Below are 22,769 nucleotides of genomic sequence, written 5' to 3' on the forward strand. Positions count from 1 at the left end.
CAAAAAGATTTGTTCAAAAAAATTATTTAAAAAAAATTGCATTTTTTATTTTTTCTAATTTCTAGGTGTCAATTTTTTTTGCCATAGTTTATTTGTTATAAAATTTTTTAAATTATTAAATATGTGCTTAGTTAATTCTCAATGACGTTAAATTTAGCTGTCACTTCACAATTGTTTTAATTTTATTTTAACAAATAAATTATAGCAAAAAAAAAATTATTAAAAAAATGGACTTGTAGAAATTTTAATAAATTAAAAATGCAATTTTTTAAAAATAATTTTTTACAACAAATTGTTTTGTTAAAGAAAATTAAAAAATTGTCAAGTGACAGCTAACTTTAATGTCATTAATTCTCATCTTTTTTTAACTATTGGATATTAAGATACAATGATACGTATTGATTGTCTTCGAATTAAAACAAATTTTAATCTCTCGTAATGTTAATACAACAGTAAATTCATAGTTTCCAAATATTAAATAAAATAAAATAGTGGATCAACTTTGCAAAACATTATTCGAATATCGAAATAAAAACAATTATTTTTTAATGTAATAATACAAAGATTGTATGTATAATGTTAATGTGTAATGTATCCTTGTTCATTACATTTAAAAAAACTATCATATGTCGACCCCTCACGTCGAAATTTCGAACTTGCGCCAGATGTGTGGAGATTGAGTTTGTGTCAAATCTTTGTGGGAGGTTAAAAGCCATAGTGCATTACTCCAAATATCTTACAATTGATACGTTAATTAGCAGTAAGTAATTTAAAAACAATTATTGTTAAAGAATTAAACATAAATTTATTACAGGGCTTTGTATTCGAAAACCATAACAAAAATTAACATCCTCGAACACAAGAGATTTAAAAATACAAATTAATGTTCGAAATTGTCCATTAACGATACTTTTGTTTAACTGCAAAATATTTTGTACATCTTTCAGTCACTAATTTGCATTATCATCAATTAAATAAACTAGTTTATGGCTTAATAAAAATTTATTGATTTTTATTGCAATTTGATAAATTCGAAAAATGACAAGTTCTGTCATTCATCGTATTGGTTCATTCATCGTTTAATGCTGATTGGTTGAAAATACAACACATATGACCTTGAATTTGAAATCTACAATTACTACATCACATTGTAATTAATTTTTTTTTTTTTTTTTAACATTCAGATGATTCAAAGATTTTTTTGATGATGAGTTACTACTTTTTATTATAAATTTTTCTGTTTTAGGTTTTTCATACTAATATATATTGTGACGCTACGCTAAAGCCGGTAAGTTAAAGTTTCTTACATTACATTTTTTACAATTATTAATCTCTTATCAAAACAAATATATTTATACTTACATTCATTAATTTTTAATTTTCATATACTCGCATCTGCATTTTTCTGTTACATTTTTATTTCTTTCTTTTGAAATATTTATTAACACAATTTGTGTGATAAATTTATATTTTTTTTCATGGTTAAATAAAAATATTTTTTTATTTTTTACTCAATTAAAAAGAAAAAAGTCATCAATGTCAATGAGAAATTTATTTGAATGAAATGATAATAAGAAATGTATTTACAATATGATATATATTTGTTAAATGATAAAAATAAAAAATGCGCGAGCAGACGATCTTATTTTAGATGACAGGATTATTGATTGCATATTTAAATTGATTATTTACTTTGCTGTTATTTAACAATTAAATTATACCGTATTAAAAATAAAATTGTAAATAATATGTGTATTAATATTAGGAACTATTGATAGAAATAAATGAATTTATAAACAAGTAATTTTTTGTAAGTTGTATTCGAAAATTTTTTGGCTTTTTTTAACTGATAAATTGTCAAAAAAAAATTTTTAGAACAACTTTTTGAAGAAAAAAATAACTACAAAAAATTATAAAGTATTACATTATACAAATATAATTTAAAAAATTAAATTATAGTAAAATTAAAAATAATTTAAGTCAGACCACTTCCTTTGCAGTAAAATGATTTACAAGGCGTACAATTACATTTCATATTACCTTCTTCTTCTTAGAATATAATAACTAACAATTGCTTTTTCATGAGGATTTTTTTTTACTAAGAAAAAAAAATACAAGTTTTACGGCAATAAAAGTTATTTTATATTAATAACCTTGAATTTCTTCATTACGATCAACCAAAATATAATGGTTATCACTATCTATTATGTGATGCTTTGAAATTAGTTTTGTTCTAATTAATTTATAGATGTTTTATTTTTTAATTGAAAGACTAATTGATTTATTGGATTTATTTTTTAAAGTAAAAAAAAAATTATTATAACTCTAAATTATTTATAAACTTATTGATATTAATTTTAAAAAAACTTGTTTCCATTGAAATACGATTAAATTAACAATGACGGTCTGGAAACAATGACGGTATTAATGCTTTTACTGAAGAAAATATATAACGTATTTAAGCGGAAAAGCTAAAAACAGGGTAGAAAAAAAATACTAAAAATAATACAAAATTTAAATTCCAACTTTAACAAATAATAATTCAATTAAAGTAATACAGCTTTATTTTCTTATTTTTTTATTAATTCAGATCGTTATTATTATTATCACCGCTATAAAATTTCGATATCAATCGTATTTAGTTTGGCGTTTAACATTTTATCATAATTGCTATTAATTATAATTAAGTATCATCGGGGAGGGGATTACGGGTTTAATTGTCTTCTATACAAACGGATGTTAAAGTTGATTTCGATGGGGGCGGTGTAGTTTCCAAGAAATGTTATCAGAAGATAGTCAAGCTTATTTAGTCATCCGGACGTTTATTTTAAAATTATATTTAAATTATTTATATTTCATCACAAGTTTTTTATTATTATAATTAATTAATGAATATTAAAAAGTTTATTTTGATTTATATATTTTTAATTTTGGTTTGAGAACTTAATTCATCACATTTATAAAAAGTGAAGATTTATAATAATAACTGAAAAGCTTTCGATAATTTTTTGGAAATAGATATTTCCTTATTTTGGCTATAAAAATAGACATTTTTAAATATTATTTATTTTTCAAAATTGTTCGTTTTCATAGAATATTTCTAAGATGAATTCCATGAAACTGGTAAAAAATAAATTGTTAAATTAGTTTTGAAATTTTTAATGTTCGAAAAAAGTTAAATGTATTTACTGCGAATGTCTGATGAATTTTTTCCTAATAAATGTAGAGTTTTTTGTATTTTCTTTTATATTTTTCATGTGAAAACAAGCATAAAAATTAATTTTTTTTTAACTTTTGAGTTTTTGCAAGCTTTTTTTTTTTCATTCACTGATATTTTTGTCATTTTTTTTTCCTCAAAAAAAAAAAAAAAAAAGTGTTTGTTTAAAAAAATTCAATCATGTTGATTTTATGGTCGAAAATAGGGTGGTCTATTTCAAAACAATAACCGCCTCCCAATGAGCTTCTTGAAATCAATCAATTGAAAAAATTAATTTCGTTATTAAATTTAATAAAAAAAAAATGGATTTATTATTTATGCCGCCAACGATAAAATTTAATTAATTTTATTACTCTTGTTAATACATGAGTTGAATTTGTTTTTCAATTTATTTCAATACGATTAGCGTTTGTTGATTTACTATAAAAACATATAATTAGACTTGAACATTGCGATAAAAGTATAATGTTATTATATATTATTTCTTGAAAAATTCCCAGTACAATACAATTAGGCTAACATTCTATGAGAACAATAAAAAAAAAATATGAGCTAGTTTTATGGTGTCAAGAGTTATAACGTAATTTTTAATGAAACATAAATATCAATATAATACAATTTTTAAAGGTGTCATTTATTAGCATATAGTTATTTATTATTATTACTTGAATATAAAGTCAGTATAGAATAAAGTTTAATAGTAATTTATAGTGTCACCCAGTAAAGCGAGTGAGTAAGCGTGCTTGAGAGGGTTGTTCGCGCGCATAGCAGTCACACAGTCAAAAAGAGGGTGGTGAATATGGGAGGTAAAAGCTTGCGTGGGTATCGATCGTTTAGCTAGGAACTACCCTTCGAAGAAAGTAAGGTCGCAGTATTCTATCTCTTATTGTGTGCACAGTACAAGCTCTAGTATCCATTGAGTTACCACGCGGGATAGATTTACTCTCAATTTTTCCTTTAAGCTATTTCCCCCTTTACTTTTTATTATTATTCTTTATTATTTTGTTGGTCATTTTTTGAACGCTAACATCATTATTGTAATACTCTGCAACACAATAACGATCATCATATTAGTTTACGATCAATATTTCCACAAGTCTCAAGAACAGAAGCAGTCACAGAGTCTTCTGTCGATTTTAAGTGTGTCGCGCGTGTGCAAGCGTTAACAGAAAAAATATTTTTTATTATTTAAGTGTCTGGATAAATTAAGTTTACAAGTGAGACATTTGTCTAATTTCCAATCAACTTATTAAAAAATAATTAATCATTTTTTATTTTATTTCTTCATTCACTCAATTTCGTTGGTAATCTAAATAATTCCATTTATTTTTATTTAACTAGTAGATTTATCCTTTTAATAAATCTTTTTTTGCCATATTAACTAATGCTTTTTTAATAATTTCTAATTCTCATTAAACCCATTATCAAACAGATAAATGGGTCGACGTGTGCGTGACATGTCACGCGTGGTTCTTTCAATCATATTTCACGATCTTTACAATTAGTTATCACTTTTAATGTTATTATTTTTATTAATACCAGAGTTGTTTCTATTTATAGTTAGCATTGTATAAAATAAAATTGATAATCGCAATAAATAACACAAAAATATATATTTGAGTAAAATTTAGTCAAAAAAATTTTTCAAAGTTTGATAATTTTTTATGTTACAGATTTTATTGAAAGTCTAATCGTTAATTATTCAGTGAAAAAACAGCAATCGTCAACATGGCGTTCGCGGGACTTAAAAAGCAAATTAACAAAGCTAATCAAGTAAGTATCCTAATTGATATTTTTATATTAATAATTTTTTCACCATTGATTACTATTTTATTTATTATAAAATGATTTGTCAAGATAGATATGACTTAATAATGCTAAACAATAAAAATAGTTGATAAAAATTACTGATTGTTATTGCATTCTATGGACATTGTTCTCACCGCGCAATGTTTTAAAACTTTTTCAATAGCGTTATTGTAAGGACATGGGATTATTTCCTGAAAGGAAAGCAAATTACGAATAGAATTACCAAGTTTTAGCTAACCAGTATTTTTTAATTTCCAAATATAAATAAAAAGTGCCATAATAAAAAGTTTTATACAAACAAGATAGTCGTGTTTTGAATGTGGGTTTAATAAGCATCAGTCATGCGTGGGTTGTGCAGCGAGATCATATTCTATATAACGTCCACATTTAAAACTTTACCCTTTAGCCTTTGATAATAACTCTGGTGCTAATGAAAGTATCATAAAGTACAATGACTAATCGCCAATGATGAATAAAATAAAAAAACAATAAATAAATAAATTTAAAAAAGAGAATTTAATATTAAAAAATACCTGCCAGTTAGAAACATAAGTATTTTTTTTCTTTTAATTATCAAGTATGTTATCTAAAATTAAATTGTTAATTATTTTATTTAACATTATTTTAAAAACCGAAGTAAGGACTCGAACCACGAACCTCTAATTGCCGTATTTACATGCATTTGACTTATAATATGAGATCCATTCTGGGTTACGGCATAGTTTTTAGTAATAAAAATATTATAAAGAGATGAAAATTTTGATAACTCTACATTATATTATTTATAATTATTTAATGCAATTTGAATTTAGAATAGTGTCCATGTACATTAAAAAAGTGCACTTTTTTTCTCTCGATCTCGGTTGGATAAATGGTAGCATCTCTGTCGAACTTGCACAATAAATGAAAATTTTAGGAGTGAACTGTCCATAAATAAAGTAAAATTTCAAAAAAAGTGCTTCATACTTCGATAGATCATGTTATCTGTTATAATTATGTATATTCATATTTGGCGTTCTATTTAGCATGATGTCCTGATTCAAGCGATATCGATGAAAAAAAAAAAAATATACAAAAAATTGAGACAAATTGTCTATTGATTCTGAATATGTATCAAATAATTAAATTTATATTTTATAAACTTATAAGTCCAACAGTGGATATATTTTTTGGGCCACTATCAAGAGTGTCATTAATAATTTCAATTTTAAGAACAAACAGTTATTAACATGATCGTAAGTAAAATTTTGATTAGAATAAATTGTAAAAACGTGCAGTCTGGCGTTGAATCTAGTGAATCGTATATCAAAATATATATAGGTCAACCTTGAGGGATATCGGTCAAGGTCTGTCTCGTAATGGTGTAGGGGAACAACAAGGGGTGGATTGAGGGATAAAAGAAGATCTGGAAAATGGCCGCTGATATATAAGCGATAAAATCACTAGTATTGATGCTCGGCGTAATTGTTGCTCAATAAAAAGTACTGCTTGACAATAAAAATAGGAGAGTTAATATGAAGAAGAAAAAAAATTAAAAAAAAATGAAATCATGATGAAAAACTCTTAAATCTTTCTATTGTTAACTTCTCAATGATTTTTTTGTTCAAACTTCTAGCACGGATGTTATGTAATTTTTTTTTCATTTATTTTTTTTTATATGTAAAAAAAATTCTGGAATAAATTTTTTTTGCTATTTTAATTACTAACCCACTTTTTTTCATATTAATATTTTCGTCCATAAAAAAGTATTTAATATTTTCATATTTCGTTTTTTTTTTTTTTTTTTTTTTTTTTTAATGGTAAAGTTATTTTTGAAAACGTAGATTAAAGTTGATCAGTCATAATCATATTTATTAATTATACAGACCAACAATAAAGAAATGAGTGCTACTGGCCTGCCAAGACCGTGATTAGTTACAAGATACCAGTTACGTCATTCAAAAGACGCCTTACTGGCGCACCAAAACTTTTATTAATTTCTTTTTATAAATTTTTCCAATCCTTTGGCCCTTATCCAAGACCTTTAAATATTCACAGTTAAAATAATTCGTGCTTTAATCTTATCATTGATATTTTCTCTATTTCCTGGTGGTTGAAAAATTTCTTTAAATAACTTTTATAATAATAAAAAAATGTACATAAAAGTTTTTTGTTATTTATAATCTGCATTTTCTTAAATTTTATAACACTGAAATTATTTATTTAAAGTGTATAATTTTTAGACTTGCAAAAATGAAAATCCAAGGCGTAAACTGGGCTGTTTTATAATAACGTCGCATTAAAATTGGTGAAGACCGTGTGAATATTGATCCGTTTGCGCTCTTATACTTAATAAATATCTTTACACGTTTTTCATTGCTGATTGAATCGTATTACTGAAAGCTTTCTTGGAATTTATCCATGATAATTCTTGATCTCAAAGATCAGATTTTTATGCCTTAGTATTGTATATAAATGAAATAAAATATTATTTTGCCGTTTTCGTTATCTATGTTCTTTTTTTATTTCTAATCAATAACATTAGTTTAGGCTTGTTCAGAAATACTTTTTTTCTCTACAAGAAATCGAATTTAAATAAGAATAATTAAAAAAAAAAAAATAGGTTAATCATATTGGAAAATTTTATTCCGTATTTAAAAAAAAAATTTAATTGATTAAGGGATCATTCTGGTTGTAACTTTTGAAAAAATTATTTTTTTGAAAGTACATATATCTACAAGTATTGTGTTAAGATTTCTAAGTGGACCATTGTAACTATATTATTTTACAAGATTTATGTGGATTTTATAGTGAAAGAAAATTAAATTTTCTAACAAGTTAATGGAATTTTGTATCGTTCTGGCATTGCTGATTGACTTTAGGTAAGATTTGTTTTTTTTTTAATTAAAAAAAACTTTAAACGCGCTTATCTCAAAACTATGTTTTTCTGGTTTATGTAAATGATATTTCCGGAACCACTGACCCGATCTTAATGAAATTTGAACCGCATATTCTACATAGTAGTAGCTATGGCACGAACAATAACCAAATCAAAATGTTGATTTTTACTATTTTTTTGGACTAAAAACTGAAAAAAAAAGGTCCATTTTTTTTTAAATCTCAGCCATTTTATTTTTTATCAATAAATATTAATCTTCGTAGTTCCTGCCATAGCTACTTATATATTGAAGGTATATAATTTTGGATTTTGTGTTTTAGATGAGCCGTTATCAAGTTATCATTTATGTCAGCGACATATCAACTTTTCGAGGAACTCCGTTCACCCGCCGTTTATTTATATAAAAAATATTTTAAAAAATAAAATTAGATATTTTTTGTGTTATTCAAAAGTGTTTGTGATGAGCTGAATATAGTTAATATCAATATCTATAATAGTTTTTGTATAAAAAATAATTAATATTTGCTTTTTTTCGAGCGCCAGAACCAGAATGATCCCTTAAGTAGAATTATTAAATAGTGAGATATGAAATGTATGATTTTATTATTATTATTATTTTTTTTTTCAGTATATGACGGAGAAGATGGGCGGGGCTGAAGGAACAAAGCTCGATGTAGATTTTGTTGATATGGAAAGAGTAAGTTAAATTATCCTCAAACTGGAATCAATATTGATTAGAACTTGAGTTGATGAATATTTTTTTTATAGAAAACAGATGTTACTTGTGAACTTGTTGAAGAACTACAAATGAAAACAAAAGAATTTTTGCAACCGAATCCAACTGCAAGAGCTAAAATGGCAGCAGTAAAAGGAATAAGTAAGCTAAGCGGTCAAGCTAAAGCTTCGACTTATCCACAACCTGAAGGTGTTCTTGGCGATTGCATGCTACTTTACGGCAAAAAAATGGGCGAAGATAGTATTTTTGGTATGCTATAAATTTTTTTTTACTTCATTATATTTACGTTTAAAATATTCATAATTATATTTATCATTAAACTATTTTCGGACATCTTTGCTTTTATTATTAATGTATTCTATTTCTATTTAAATTTAGCTCAAGCTTTGATAGAGATGGGTGAAGCGATGAAACAAATGGCTGACGTGAAATACTCTCTTGACGATAACATAAAACAAAACTTTTTAGAACCTCTGCACCATCTGCAGACCAAAGATTTGAAGGAAGTTATGGTGAGGTCGATTTATTAAAAAACTTTTAACATTTGTTCATATAAGAAATTTTGTCGGTTTTAACTTGTGGCTTGTACTTATGAATTATTAAAAAGAAGAAAAAAAAATCTGGAGAACGGTTGACCCTGCAGGCCATCCTCGAAACTTCCCGCTATGTACAAAACGCTTAAGAAATTATCTATTCCGGTTTTGAGCTCTTCAAGCTCAAAAGCACAGGTTTTATTCTTTTTTGAGCTCTTGGAGCTCGATCGATTTTGATGAGATCTGCAGTAATCGACGCAGTCTTTCAAGCATAAATAGATTATTTCTCACTTGCTAAACGATGCGAAAAGAAATTTTTAAGTAATGTAACAAAAAACGATTTTTTCCAAATTTAATTTTCGACAACGATTTCTCTTGAACGAATGAATCGATTTCGATGCGGTTCGCGGCAACCAATGTTGTTTTCTTAGATTAAGACTGATTAGTTTTTGATATTGATCGAAACATTAGTTTGAAAGTTATCTCAAGAAAATAATTTTTTTGAAATTTCTCAAAAACTATCAAGCCGAATTGATTCAAATTCATGTGAAATCTAACGCCAAAGGAGCCCTTTAAATGCTGCCAACCACGTTTCAATTGGTCAAACCTTTCAAAAGTTATAAGGAGTTCAAACACACACACACACACGATTCGATTTTCGAAAATCGGGGTAAAACCAATAACTTCCCGATTTTTCTTTAAGTTATTGATTTTCATAGCGGGAACTTTTTTTATATTTTTATAAATAATATTTAAAAACTATAGTACGTAAATAAATAATATTCAAATAAATGATCTTTTCTTTAGCATCATCGAAAGAAACTTCAAGGACGTCGGTTAGATTTTGATTGTAAGCGTCGACGGCAAGCAAAGGGTAAGAAATAATTTTTTCTTCTTCATTTTGTTTATTTATAATTTATATTATAACCGATAGAAAAATGATAAATCACAATGCTGAATGATATATTAAAGATATGATTTGTAATGCATGATTGCATAACTTAATAATTAAATTAGTATAATTTTACTTCATAAATTATTACTGTTTATATACAATTATAATCTATTGACGAAAATGTTATTTATCAATTTATCAATTGACCTTATTATGCATGGTTCACTTGGCACTAATTATAGCTATGGTCAAAAACTCGAGCAGTCCACACTTTGGTAGCCCAGCGAAGTCAAGTTTTACGTCAGCTCACGTGGGTATGTCTACAATACCCGAAAAAATTTTAATTTATTTGATAATAAATGAGAAATAATTAATTATTTGTATAAATTTCAATGAGTACAATATGAAAATTTCTAATTTAAATTATGGGCTACTAAAACTTGAAGCTATTTGTTCTCAATAAAACTTAAAAATAATTGCTTCCAGATAATTTTATTTAATGTAAAAATGTTATTGAGCTGGTTATTCTACTAAAACTTTGGTTAAGTTAATTAAAGCATGCTTTTTAATTTAATTGCGGAGCATAAGTAAACTTCTGATAGCTTGTGAAATTTTGTATATTGAATGAGTATTATATTTTAGTTATAGTTCAACTTGTGATATAATAGATTTATTGAGATATTTATTTTAATAATCATTTAATTTTTATCTTTGCTATGTAATTTTATTATTTTGAGTTATAGTAGAAGCTTATAACTGTAAATGCAAATGCAATTGCCCTCAAACTCCCTTAGACCTCAAGATATTATTTTTAAAATACAAGATAAAAAGTAATTAAGAAAACAGTTTTATAGGACTGAGGCAAGTTGTGTTCCTGTAGTGCATTTTTTAATAAAAGTACGAACGCAACGTACAGGTTCTCATGTTTCAGACGACGAGATTCGTCAAGCTGAAGAGAAATTTGCCGAAAGTCTTCATTTGGCCCAGATGGGGATGTTCAATCTCTTGGAAAATGATGTAAGTTATCGAAAAACTCATCTTTTCATTTTCAGTTAATATTTTTCTTTGATTTATATTTTTTAGGTTGAGCAAGTGGCCCAGTTAGCTACTTTCAGTGAGGGTTTACTCGAATACCACCAACAGTGCATTGAAATCCTTAAAGTTTTAACCGAAACGCTATTAGAAAAGTAAGTTTTACCATTTAATAATACAAATTATTAATCAATCATAGTAAAATATAAGCAATGGTAAGAATCATTTTACGATTAAAAAGATCTGCTTTTTCAGTCAATTCGAGAAGGCTCCTCTTTATTTTATTATTAGTATATTATTCAAAATAACCTACCAAGATTCAATAATGAATTAATACGTTAAATTTTTAAGTAGTAGCTAGCTTACTCTAACGTAAATCCTTATGTGTAGCATAGCTATTTTACTACATTATTCATCATACTAATTTAATATTGCTTTGAAACTAGTTCTTCTATTTCAAATGAGGTCTTTTGAATAAAACATAAAATATAAAGTGTTGAATAACGCATACTTTTATCATCAATACAATATCACAAAAAACTTAGAAAAAAAGAGGGTTAAAAAGAGCTTTCCGGCCAATATTGATCAGTAATGACGAACATTTTTGAAAATAGATGATTAAAATTTTTTGAAATTGATTGATAACATGAATTTTATTTTATTTTCAATAATAATTGTAGTAATTTATTTTTTTTGAAAATTGATTTTCAACAATAGTGTTTAAACCAATAATATGATGATTGATTTTGACAGAAATCGAAATAAAACTAAAAAAAAAAAAACAAAGATTTGAGATACTTTTTAAAAAATAAAAATATGATATGAATTATTTGAAAACTATGAGAAAAATTAAAATTTTCTGATTCTTTTGTCAATCGGTTAACTTTTTTATTTATAACTCGAGAGTTAAGATTGCGGAACCATTCTCGTATTTTTATTACTCACACTCATGGAGAGAGTGTGATCAAATATCTGAATATTTTTTGGGAAATTTTTATTTGTTTAAAAGAAATATGAAACTGGAGTGTCTGAATAAGAAATACGAAAATTTAACTATAAACAGAAACTTTTTCAAAATTTACACTTTTTCAGTAGTAAATCATAAGAAAAATTACTTATAATAATTTTTGAATTTAGGAAAGACGAGGCAGCCAATCGACCAAAATTGGAATTTGTTCCCAAAACATTAGCCGATCTACATGTGGAAGGATTGTCCTTGGGAGACGGAATGAACGGTGGGAACTTCTTTCTTCACGGTAAAACAAATATTTACACACTAAATTCGGATAAACTTACAACGCTAATTTATATAATTGTTATACGTGTTGATTTATTTTATTTATATTGATCGTATATCTTTTTCTTGCAATGTCAGTTTGGTGCCCTGGTTTCCTCACTTTTTTGTCAATAAGCTTTTTCTTATTAATCAAATAATTAATTAAATTTTCATCAAATTTTTTAACGATTGACAGTATTATCAAGCTGATGGGTTGTTTTATCATTAAGGTTATTAATTAATAGGAGTATAAGATGCAAAGGAGAGAACAATAATAATATTAATACACTACACACTCACTCGACATTCTAATTACTTACGCATACTTTTTTTTATATCTGTTATGTGTATAATTATCCCATACTTGAATGTCTATCCTGATCCTCTGTAGGAGCAAGTCGAGCTGGGTCTCCGGTTCACGGGGACGGGAAGCGCTCTCAGCTCGAGCTATTTCCGGCCGGAAACCCACCGCAATCTACCAATGGTAAATTTTGCATGGGGATAATTATGTTTTGCACCATTTCACTGTAATATCGCTTCAATTGATTATGTATTAATAATTTTATAATATGACATTCTTTTAATTTACATTATTTCAGGGTTAATTAATTATTTATCTTTATCATATTCTCGTAAATCCCATTTAAGCTCTTATGTAGATCTTTGGTTCATCTTTGGCATGGAAATTTATTTTAATTCCATTTTTTTTAATTATAGATTATTGATACTTAAATTATTAAATTAAATAGATAAACTTTTTATTTGAATAGAAAATTATAATTTAATTTTCAATTCAACACAATTTAACCGATGTAGCTTTAGTTAAGAGACTTCAATTTTTGAGTTATTATTTCTACTCTTATTCTTGAGTGCTTTTAAAAATCAGTTGAACCAAAAATAAAATGTATTCTTTACTGTAGATATTTTATGATTTTTTATTTAAATTTCAGCGTCTCCATTGCCATCTCCTAGTAAATCGCCAGCAAGAACGCCAATGCCTAAGCAGCCTTGTTGCACGGCACTCTATGATTTTGAGCCTGAAAATCCTGGTGAACTTGGATTTAAGGTAAATTTTCAACTATTATTTTATGAAATACTTCATTAAAAATTTTTTTTTATTTAAAAATGTCCGTTAACAAATACGTCAATGCTTTATTTTTTATATTCAATTATTGTAGAATAAAGTAATGAGGATTTTTATGTTTAGTATTGCCAAATACCTTTTTATATTCTAATTACTTAAATTCTAATGAAGTAATAAGCAATGTAAAATTTTATATGTATTACTACATTTGATGTCCTTTCATCTACAAATAAAATAAGTATACTTTAAAGTTATCAACTAGGGATATGCGAATAATTCGAACTTACGGATTATTCGTTTCAAATCGAATATTAATATTTGATGCGAAACTCGAATATTATAATTATTCGAAAGTTTCAAATATTTCGAAAAATTTTAAATAATTCGAATTTTTACCGAATTATTATATTATTCGCAAATTTTTGAGTATTTTGAATTCAGAGTTTGTTATATTCGATATTCAAGTATGAAATTAACAATTAATATACATTTTACTAGCTGTTACCTGCCCGCTCCGCTGGGTGCTTTATAGAATCGCATTTTTTGATCTAGACTTGAAATTTAATTAGATTATAGTATTGACTTGCACAGATTGAAAATTTCATCGAATTAGCATTTACCTTTTATTCATGTAATTATTTTAGCTAATATTAATTGTAACTTATAGTGTGCAATCAATATAACATTCCCGTGGCTTTCTTACAAAAATAAACAATAATTGACACTTAAAAAAAAAAATTTTAAATGAGCATTGAAAGTTTCAGTTAAAGTAATTGCAGGTCTCATAAGTGAAGTTGAAATCTGCCTAGCTTAAAGTGTGACGAATTTTCTGTCAATAAAAATTTTTTCCGTGACATCTATTTTTTATAGAAAACTAGAAAATCGAGCGCGCTTCTGCCAACATGTTTATTATTGACAATTTAATTTATCAATATGTTTAAGAATTTTATTTCTTAGTTATTGGCATTTTTTAAGATATAAACTCATCCTGAAGTTAAGCTCATCGACACCTCTCATTTGAGTACGCACAAGATTTTTTTCATATGTATGACATTTCTTGATACTTCTCATATTTGTGAAATATACATAATATATGGAAAAATTCGAGTGGATATTCAAATGAAAGGTCTCGATAAGCCCTTTAACATTAGGATGAGCTTGTACCTTAAAAAAAGTCAATAATTATGTCAAGACATGTTTTGTCAGCTAGGGGAAATTTTTAAGCCTACTTTATTTTGAAAGTTGTTATTTTTCGGTACGAAAGAAGAAACTAGCGCGGATTTTTGCAGAATCATTTAAAGTTCTTTTTTTTTTGAGTAAAAAAAAAATCAAAGGCGTCCGACTTCGAGAAAATAATGGTTATTTCGAAAAAACCGGAACATTTCTTAGATCCGTGCTTCTGAAATTGTTTTGAATTTTTTTTCTAAAAACTATATTAAAAAATAAACATTTTTGATTTGATGTGGTCCCGATTGGTTAATTTTTGAAAAAGTTCTAGCGATTTAAAAAAAAAAAAGAGCAGTTTTCTTTTTAAATTCGTAACTTTTTTTGGGTTGGGTAAAAAAATCTTAAATAATTCATAAAAATGTTATTTGGGAGGTAAAAAAAGATACAAAACTTTAAACGAAATCAAAGGGGGTCAGGTAAAAAATTTGTCGATTTGGCATGGAATGACCTACATATATTGAAATTGAGTAATTGTTTTCTCCGGGTAATTGATTTTTAATCAAAAAGTAAATTATTCATAAATGTAATATTTTTTATACATGATGAAATAGAATTCAAATTAGAAACAATAAAAAATCCAGCAATATTTCGATGATTCGCGAATTGTTCGCATTACTAGAAATTTTTTCGAAGTATTCGTCGAATTTCGAATAATTAAAAAATTCGAATTATTCGATTCGAACGATATTCGCACACCCCTATTATCAACCTTTATTTTAAAGTTATTTGAAAAAAAGTTACAAATGTAATATGTTTTACTAGTCGATATGTGCGAATATTTCGCACAATATCGTGATCAAAGAACGAATGTTTATTTTATAATGTAGAGATTGATTTTAATCACTTTTGTTAAAACAAAAAAAAATATTCTTCATTAATCCTCTGAGCCCGAACTTGGACTAAGTATTACGCGGGGCGTTGAAGTAGAGAGCGTGTAAAGTCAATGTAGAAGGAGACATTTCACCAAGAGTAGGGGAAACACCCGCAAGACTCAGAGGGTTAATTTAATTTTCATTTACTCATTTTCTCATTGTAATATGACCATTAGTTTTTTCATCACGATGTTGTGTGTAATATTATGTTGATTAATTTTTTTTTAATTATATTTCTTTATAAAGAAACTTAGTGAATAAAGCTTTTAATACCTTTGTGTTGGCGTATACAGTTCGCTTAATACGCTAACAAACCCATAGCCGGAAATTTTTTCCGGTCGGATTTAATTTTGTTATAAAAAGTTATTTTTTATTAATTTTTTAACTAAAAAATGTTTACAATTTTTTTTGTATATTTTTCGTCATTAGTGGAAAACATAAGCTTTAACATGGCATTTCAATTTACAGGGTTTATAAAAAATTTAAAGAGATATAGCCGTGTTACAAAAAATACCTTTGAGAAATAATGTATATGATTATTTTCATAACTTTAACCGACAATAATAGATTGATTTTTCTTCTCTACTAACCTAATCAAAATAATAATATCACAATCATAATTTTTATAAAATCTTCAAGTAACTAAAATAAAACATTTTTTTAACAATAATAAAAAAGTATTGACAGAATTTCAATTTTGAAATTGACATGTTAATTATAAATTTTCGATTGTTCTGTTGATTATTTTGCTACCAAATAAAAAATAATTATTTCATAAGTTCAGCTTGTAATTTTAATCAGTTTGACAACTTATTATAATTTGTCAATATCACTGTACTATAATTATACCAAAATAAAATTAATAAATAAAGGGTAATTTTTTAAATTATTATTTCAGGAAAATGACACAATTACATTAATCCAAAGGATCGATGACAATTGGTTTGAAGGAAGTGTAAATGGTCGTACAGGATTTTTCCCTGTGTCATATGTTCAGATTGTTCAGCCATTGCCATAAATTAAGCACGACTACATCGATGCCAAAGATAGATATTAGTCTAGTGAAATTCCATCTACACTGTTGAAAAGAATGTCCAAGATTTAAAATGATATAATAATTAAAAGTACTAAGGAGTTGATGAATGAAATGATAAATACTCTTAAATAGCCTAAACAGATACTGATTCGCATAATGATTTTAAGCTTCCTTCTTTTCATTAAAGCTTTCGAATGAAAATTTTATGAAATTATATATCAACATAAGTTATTATGATATATCTTTTGCAGATAATCGTTCTATCCATACTTACGTTAATGTACATAAATATATAATATATAAAATATTATAAAAAATGTTATCGTGTCTTTTATTGAGGTGAATAATTTTTCGATAATCACGGAAGAAAGAACATTTTATTCAATGCATAAGACATATAATAATGATAATAATAATATTATATTAATATAAGTAAGCATGAATTATAAAATTGTAATGTGAGTAATTCTTGTTAAGGCCGATCAATGTTCATTAAAGATGCTATTTAATTTAAATTTAATCATTAAAATATAGGAATGAAGATTGATTGGTCAATGTAAGGTCTACGCTCATTACAAAGTAGACCGATCACTGAAATATTAATTATGAAATTGTAATTACAGATTTATAAATTTCCTGTTTAAAAAATCCTATTGATTCTGGTTAAGCCGATTTCATGTTAAACTTTCTCTTTCTTTCTTCCACAGTATGGCTGTTCATATAGTACAGATCAAAAGAGACAAATTTAAAAAATACTGACTATATTGAGCATCTGTAAAAAATTTTTATTTATATACAGAGTTATAAAAAAATTTTAATGAATAAAAAAACAGCGTTGAATGATTTAAATACGTAATAAAAATGAATGTTTAATATAAAAACCACTTTTGTGATGTATTTAAACATTATAGTATTGAAAAGATAAATGTGTAACTTTTTATTTTGAATAATTTGATAAAGTTAGAAAAAAAATTAATTTTATCTGATGTTAATTTTTTACACTAAAAAATCTAGTCAGTATTCTATATCTTGAAGTGAAAAGTAGAAGCAACATTAATGGTACTCAATTATTAATAAACAAACATTAACCGTCGGTTTTAATTGGATCTTTTAATCAGGGTTTAGGTTTTTTTTTTAAACTTCAAACGTTCGAGTAGTGTGTAATCATGATGATTTATAGTATAATTTAGTAGAATGATTTTTTTTGTACATTTTTTTTAGTTATTAATAAAATGAAATATTGTAATTGCAGGTTGTATATTATAATTGTTTAGAGTGTATCAGCGAGTGAACGACCTAGTAAATGAATGCATGTGATTAATTAATCTACAATGAAAAACCAATTTTTATGTCGATTTTTTTATTTTGATAAAATTGTTTTGTTGTTCAAAATTTGACATAGCCAAAAAAGTTGAATTGTTGAATTTATTTACTCAATTACTTGTTAAATTTTCGAGTATTTTAGTTGATAGAAAATAATTTTTTTTAATGAAATTTACAATTTCTATTTCCAATAACGTAAATTAGTTTTTTTTTGTTATAATTTTGTTAGCTTTGTTCGGTAGTGATGGTTATCTGATTATGATTATTGTAAAAACAAATGAAAAAAATTGTAAATTAGTTGGTCGTTCTGTTAATACGATTTTTGTATATTAATAAGTTTTTAGATTGATGATTTTTTTTTCTATAAATACTAATTAATACCGTAGAGAGGACGATGAAATTGAAATTAAACATGCTAGTAATCTGATAGATTCTTAAATGAATTGTTGAATTTTACCTTAGATTGTTGATTTCTTTAATTTTTTGTAATCGAGAGATAGAAAAAGTGAAAGAAAGATTGAGAAACATAATAATGCATACAGAATAAATTTTCAAATTATTAGTTATGCATAAAAATTTTGAAAAATCTAAATAATTAAATTATTATCGTTAACAAAAAAATATCCAAGTTATTCACCTGAAATTAAATATTAAAAAAATGAAAGTAAATTTATGAATTTGGTTAAAGTAAATCTCTTATCATACGGTTTTAAATGTATCTTTTCAATCAATACATTTCTTAATTGTAAAAAACGAAAAATAAAATGAAGAGCTACTTTAGAGTGCATTTATAAAACATAATAATATAAATATATATGCAAGAAGTCATTTACATAATTATATATCATGCTCTATTGAGTCACAAAAAATATTTCTTATATAAAATTAAGAAAAAAAATATTTGATTACTTTTTCTCTTTATTTATTTAGAGTAATTTTTTATATATCTTGTTTTAATAATTGACATAATATTTTATTTTAATTAACTTTTAATTTTTAAACTACAAGATTGATTTAAATGACTGAATTAATAATTTTGATCATACGTAAAAATAAAAAAAATTAAATTAATAAATTTTATTCCGTATTTTATATAAGAAATATACTAGTTAGTTTTTAAACGACGATTTTAGAAATCTGTATCGTGTAACATCGTATATTATGTTATTTATGAATTAGAATTATTTATTCATGAAAATGAAAAAATGACGATGTTGGCAGTGATGAAATAAATTATCATTCCTAATTAGAAAAATAGTATTATTGTTATACAGAAGTGAAAAATTAGTAAAAAAGGCAGATGATAATTTTAAGTTAATTGGAATAAATATTTACGATTCCATGTGTTTTACGTATATAAATATGCATTATATATTAACAGTAATAAACTGATTAAAATATTAATGAATTTATGTTGTCGTTAAATTTTTAATTCAATGGATGGAGTGTTATGGCATTTATTAAATCTAAACGAAAAATTAATTTCATTAGTATATAATTGTATTACTATTTATTTTTTGTTAACTATGTATCGAATGTAGAAAAAGTATGAGTTTATAAATGAGTAAAGATGAAGAGCATAAACACTACATGTCTTGAATGATAATTACTTAAGGTGACAGAGATGGACCCTTTTTATTAAATTCAAAATTCACTATGTTTAATTATTTTGTTAATTTTCTTGAAATCAATAGTTGATGGGTATTTTTTTAATAAAATCATAAATTTCACAAAATTATGTATAGACGTAAGTAATGAAGGTATGATATAAAAAATATATTAATTGTAAAATATGAAAATTTTAAATATTGTGAACGTTAAATAAAATTTGTAAAGATAATAAAACCAAAAAAATTGTTTAAAATATTTGAATTTTATAAATAATTTGAAAATAAATTATTTTTGAGTCAATAATTTATAAAAAAAAAAAAAAAAAAAAACCCCTATTGTATTAAAATGATAGAACTTTTCAAATTAACTCAGATAGAATCGTATTTGTTAAAAAAAAAAAAAAAAAAAAAAAACAGTATGAGTGAAATATTTTTAAACGGTCTAAATATAAACAAAATTGATTAGTTTGTTAAAACTATAAAGTTACAAAATATCTTACACCTTGTTCGGCCCGTCTGTCTTACATCTATAATGTTTTGTGAAAAAAAAAAAAAAAAAAAAAAACCAAGATGAAGTTCATACTCTGTCAATTAAGAATAAAGGTAATTTAGAAAATAAACAAAAAAGTGGAAATTCAAATAGTAATAATAAAGAATGGACAGCAATAAGAACTTTGCATTGGAATATTTGCAATTCTGATGAAAAATTACTCATTGTAGTAACGATGAATAGAACCATTTGCAATTAATGGCTCGAATAAATTATCTGGTATATATCTTGAAATCAAGTGTGTGGATAGAAAAAATAATTAACAACTAAATAACAAAATAACGATGTTATTATAAATCTAAAGAAGATTCAATTAAATATAACTAAAAATTGGTATTCTATTCTATAAATGTTGGCTATTGTTAAAATTATTCAACGCGAAGCTTTGTCGTAATATATAAATAAGTATAAATGAAGAAATAAATAAATAAATAAATAAATAAATACACATTTACACATATATTTATTTATTTACTTATGTCTATTAATATATTCTTATTATTGGAAATTCTCTTTCGCATTTTAGTTTAAAAATATCAATTGAAAGTGGACATATATACATAATATTTACGACTTAAAGCTATTTTTACGTCCAGCGAAAAGTAATTTTAAACGACAAAGTTTCTCGTTATTTTAATTATAATGTAAAATGCATGTTCTATTTATTTGTCGTAATAATTTTATTTATTTAAAAAAAGGAGTATGTACGACAAATTTTTTAGAACATATTTCTACTGTAAGAAAATCGAAAGAACCTAAGTTCATTCGATTTATTGCATAAAAAAATCGGCACTCTGTACTTGCGATCGAAATCGAAAAGTTTGTCCCGTCACAATGTTAGAACTATATATATATGATTTTTAACATTATCACAGGTCAAACTTCATGGCTTTGCTAATAACCAAGAACACTTAGGTAGTAATGACTTAAATTTCATTTTGGAATTATAAAATAATTTTGGAATTTAATTCGAAAATAAATGACACAATTTTTTGAATAATGCTATCCAAATCTTGTTTGCTTACAAATTTACTCTGTTTAATTTGTCATTATATAGTTTCAAAAATTAATGATCGCATGATACAAAAGAGTCGCATTTTGAGACAATACTACAATTAGTTACACTTATACTTCTAAATTTAATCTAAATGTAATAATATCAGATTCCGAATAATAAATTATCGGTCAATACTAAAATGAATATTACGATTACAGTAATTTAAAAATAAACTGTACTCTATGTCCATTGTGAATTTTTTATTTTGCCTTCTTTCATTCATTCAGTTTAAATTTTATTTTTAATGAGTTTTTTAGAATAATAATATCTTCAAAATGAGTAATATTGATCATGTATTATTTTAATAATTTAATTTTATTTATTAGAAAGTAATGGACCTAACATAATGATTGACGAGGTTCTATTTTAGTATCAGAATAGGGATTGAATTTCGAGTTAAGTACGGATTCAAAAAAAAAAAATTTTTTTTCTCGGATGAGTAAAAAATGTGAAAAATTAGTATTTTAATACGCTAATAGAAAAAATTAAGAGTTCCAAAAAAGTTACCAAATTTTTTTAGTGGATTTTAATAAAGGTTAAAAAAATATTAAAAAATTTTAACGTCATAATTTTTATATCTTTTGTTAATAAAGTGGTGTGTTGTATGAATTATTGCTAAGTTTTACAAGATAAATTTATTTTCCGGCTCAATCGGCTGCTTTTGTTTGTTTTCTTCCGGAGTAAGTTTTACAAGCCGAATACGATGATTTTATTACGCTAGCAATTTACGAGAATTTTTATTTTATAACTATCATTATTATTATTGTTAGTATTGGCCATTTGACAATTTTTAATTCTCAAAATTTTCCGCACTGTCATTTTAACGGTTCTATATCCGTTCTGTATATAGAACGGTTCGATATAACGTCACTATATCCGCGACATTATATCCCCAAACAATTGTTTGTATTTATTTAAAAACATCATAAAGATCATCATCAACATCAAAATCATTATCAAACTCATCATCAAAATTTTAATTAATCATTAACTATGAATGAAATTAAAATTTCTTGAACGAAGTTAAATTTTTTTAAGCCAAGAAAATTTCTTTTTGTTTCAAAAAAGCTTCGGTTTTTCTTACAATTTTCTTGGTTCAAGAAATTTTTTTTTTTCTGTGTAATTGTATGCGAATATAACGTCGCGGATATAATAGCATAAATATATAATGACACAAGGATATTATGGCACGGATATAGTGTCGCAGATATAATTCCTTCAGATCTTATGGTATGTTACCATTTTAGCGTAATAATAAATGTGCATTAATGTGTAAATTTATTTTATCATTCAAATTTTTATTATTGAAGTTTATAAAATGATATTAATTTTTGTAATTTGTTCTTTTTAGTACTTGAAGGGGAAGATGGGAAATTAATCTGATAAACTGTAAACATTATCATTTATTAAAAAATGTTTATAAAAAAGATTGATATAATATTTAAGAATATATTCGAGGACTGTAACTGACGAATATATTACATTCAAGGATTGTCGCACTTATAGTGTGTAAAAATTGCGTATATATTAAAAAAAATAGCTAGAGAAGAAATAAAAAAAAAGTTCATTGATTATCTACAATACAAGAAAGCAATAGAATCATATTCTCGTAATAGAATCCTATTCTATCATTT

General features: G+C 25.1%; 1 protein-coding gene across 6 annotated transcripts; it reads left to right on the plus strand.

Annotated features, from left to right (window-relative positions):
- The first annotated feature begins 610 nt into the window (after positions 1 to 610).
- On the plus strand, positions 611 to 21,324 carry Endoa (SH3 domain containing GRB2 like, endophilin-A). 6 transcript variants are annotated; one of them, XM_074250866.1, is made up of 14 exons: positions 653 to 760; positions 815 to 1,150; positions 1,247 to 1,288; positions 4,891 to 4,990; positions 8,533 to 8,601; positions 8,673 to 8,889; positions 9,019 to 9,152; positions 9,981 to 10,047; positions 10,985 to 11,085; positions 11,152 to 11,255; positions 12,238 to 12,335; positions 12,768 to 12,860; positions 13,327 to 13,442; positions 16,458 to 21,324. In XM_074250866.1, exons 4-14 carry the CDS (start codon positions 4,946 to 4,948, stop codon positions 16,575 to 16,577), a joined length of 1,164 nt encoding a protein of 387 aa, XP_074106967.1. In that variant the 5' UTR covers positions 653 to 760; positions 815 to 1,150; positions 1,247 to 1,288; positions 4,891 to 4,945; the 3' UTR covers positions 16,578 to 21,324. The 6 variants fall into 6 exon arrangements, with proteins under 6 accessions (XP_074106969.1, XP_074106966.1, XP_074106970.1 ...); XM_074250868.1 differs by lacking the exon at positions 815 to 1,150 and having other exon boundaries at positions 611 to 760; positions 11,000 to 11,085; XM_074250865.1 differs by lacking the exon at positions 815 to 1,150 and having other exon boundaries at positions 637 to 760.
- Positions 21,325 to 22,769: the final 1,445 nt, after the last annotated feature.

The sequence above is a fragment of the Cotesia typhae genome, unplaced genomic scaffold (genome assembly GCF_013202065.1).
Source record: "Cotesia typhae breed Kobodo isofemale line unplaced genomic scaffold, CoteBio_Ctyphae contig_65, whole genome shotgun sequence".
Lineage (NCBI taxonomy): Eukaryota > Metazoa > Arthropoda > Insecta > Hymenoptera > Braconidae > Cotesia > Cotesia typhae.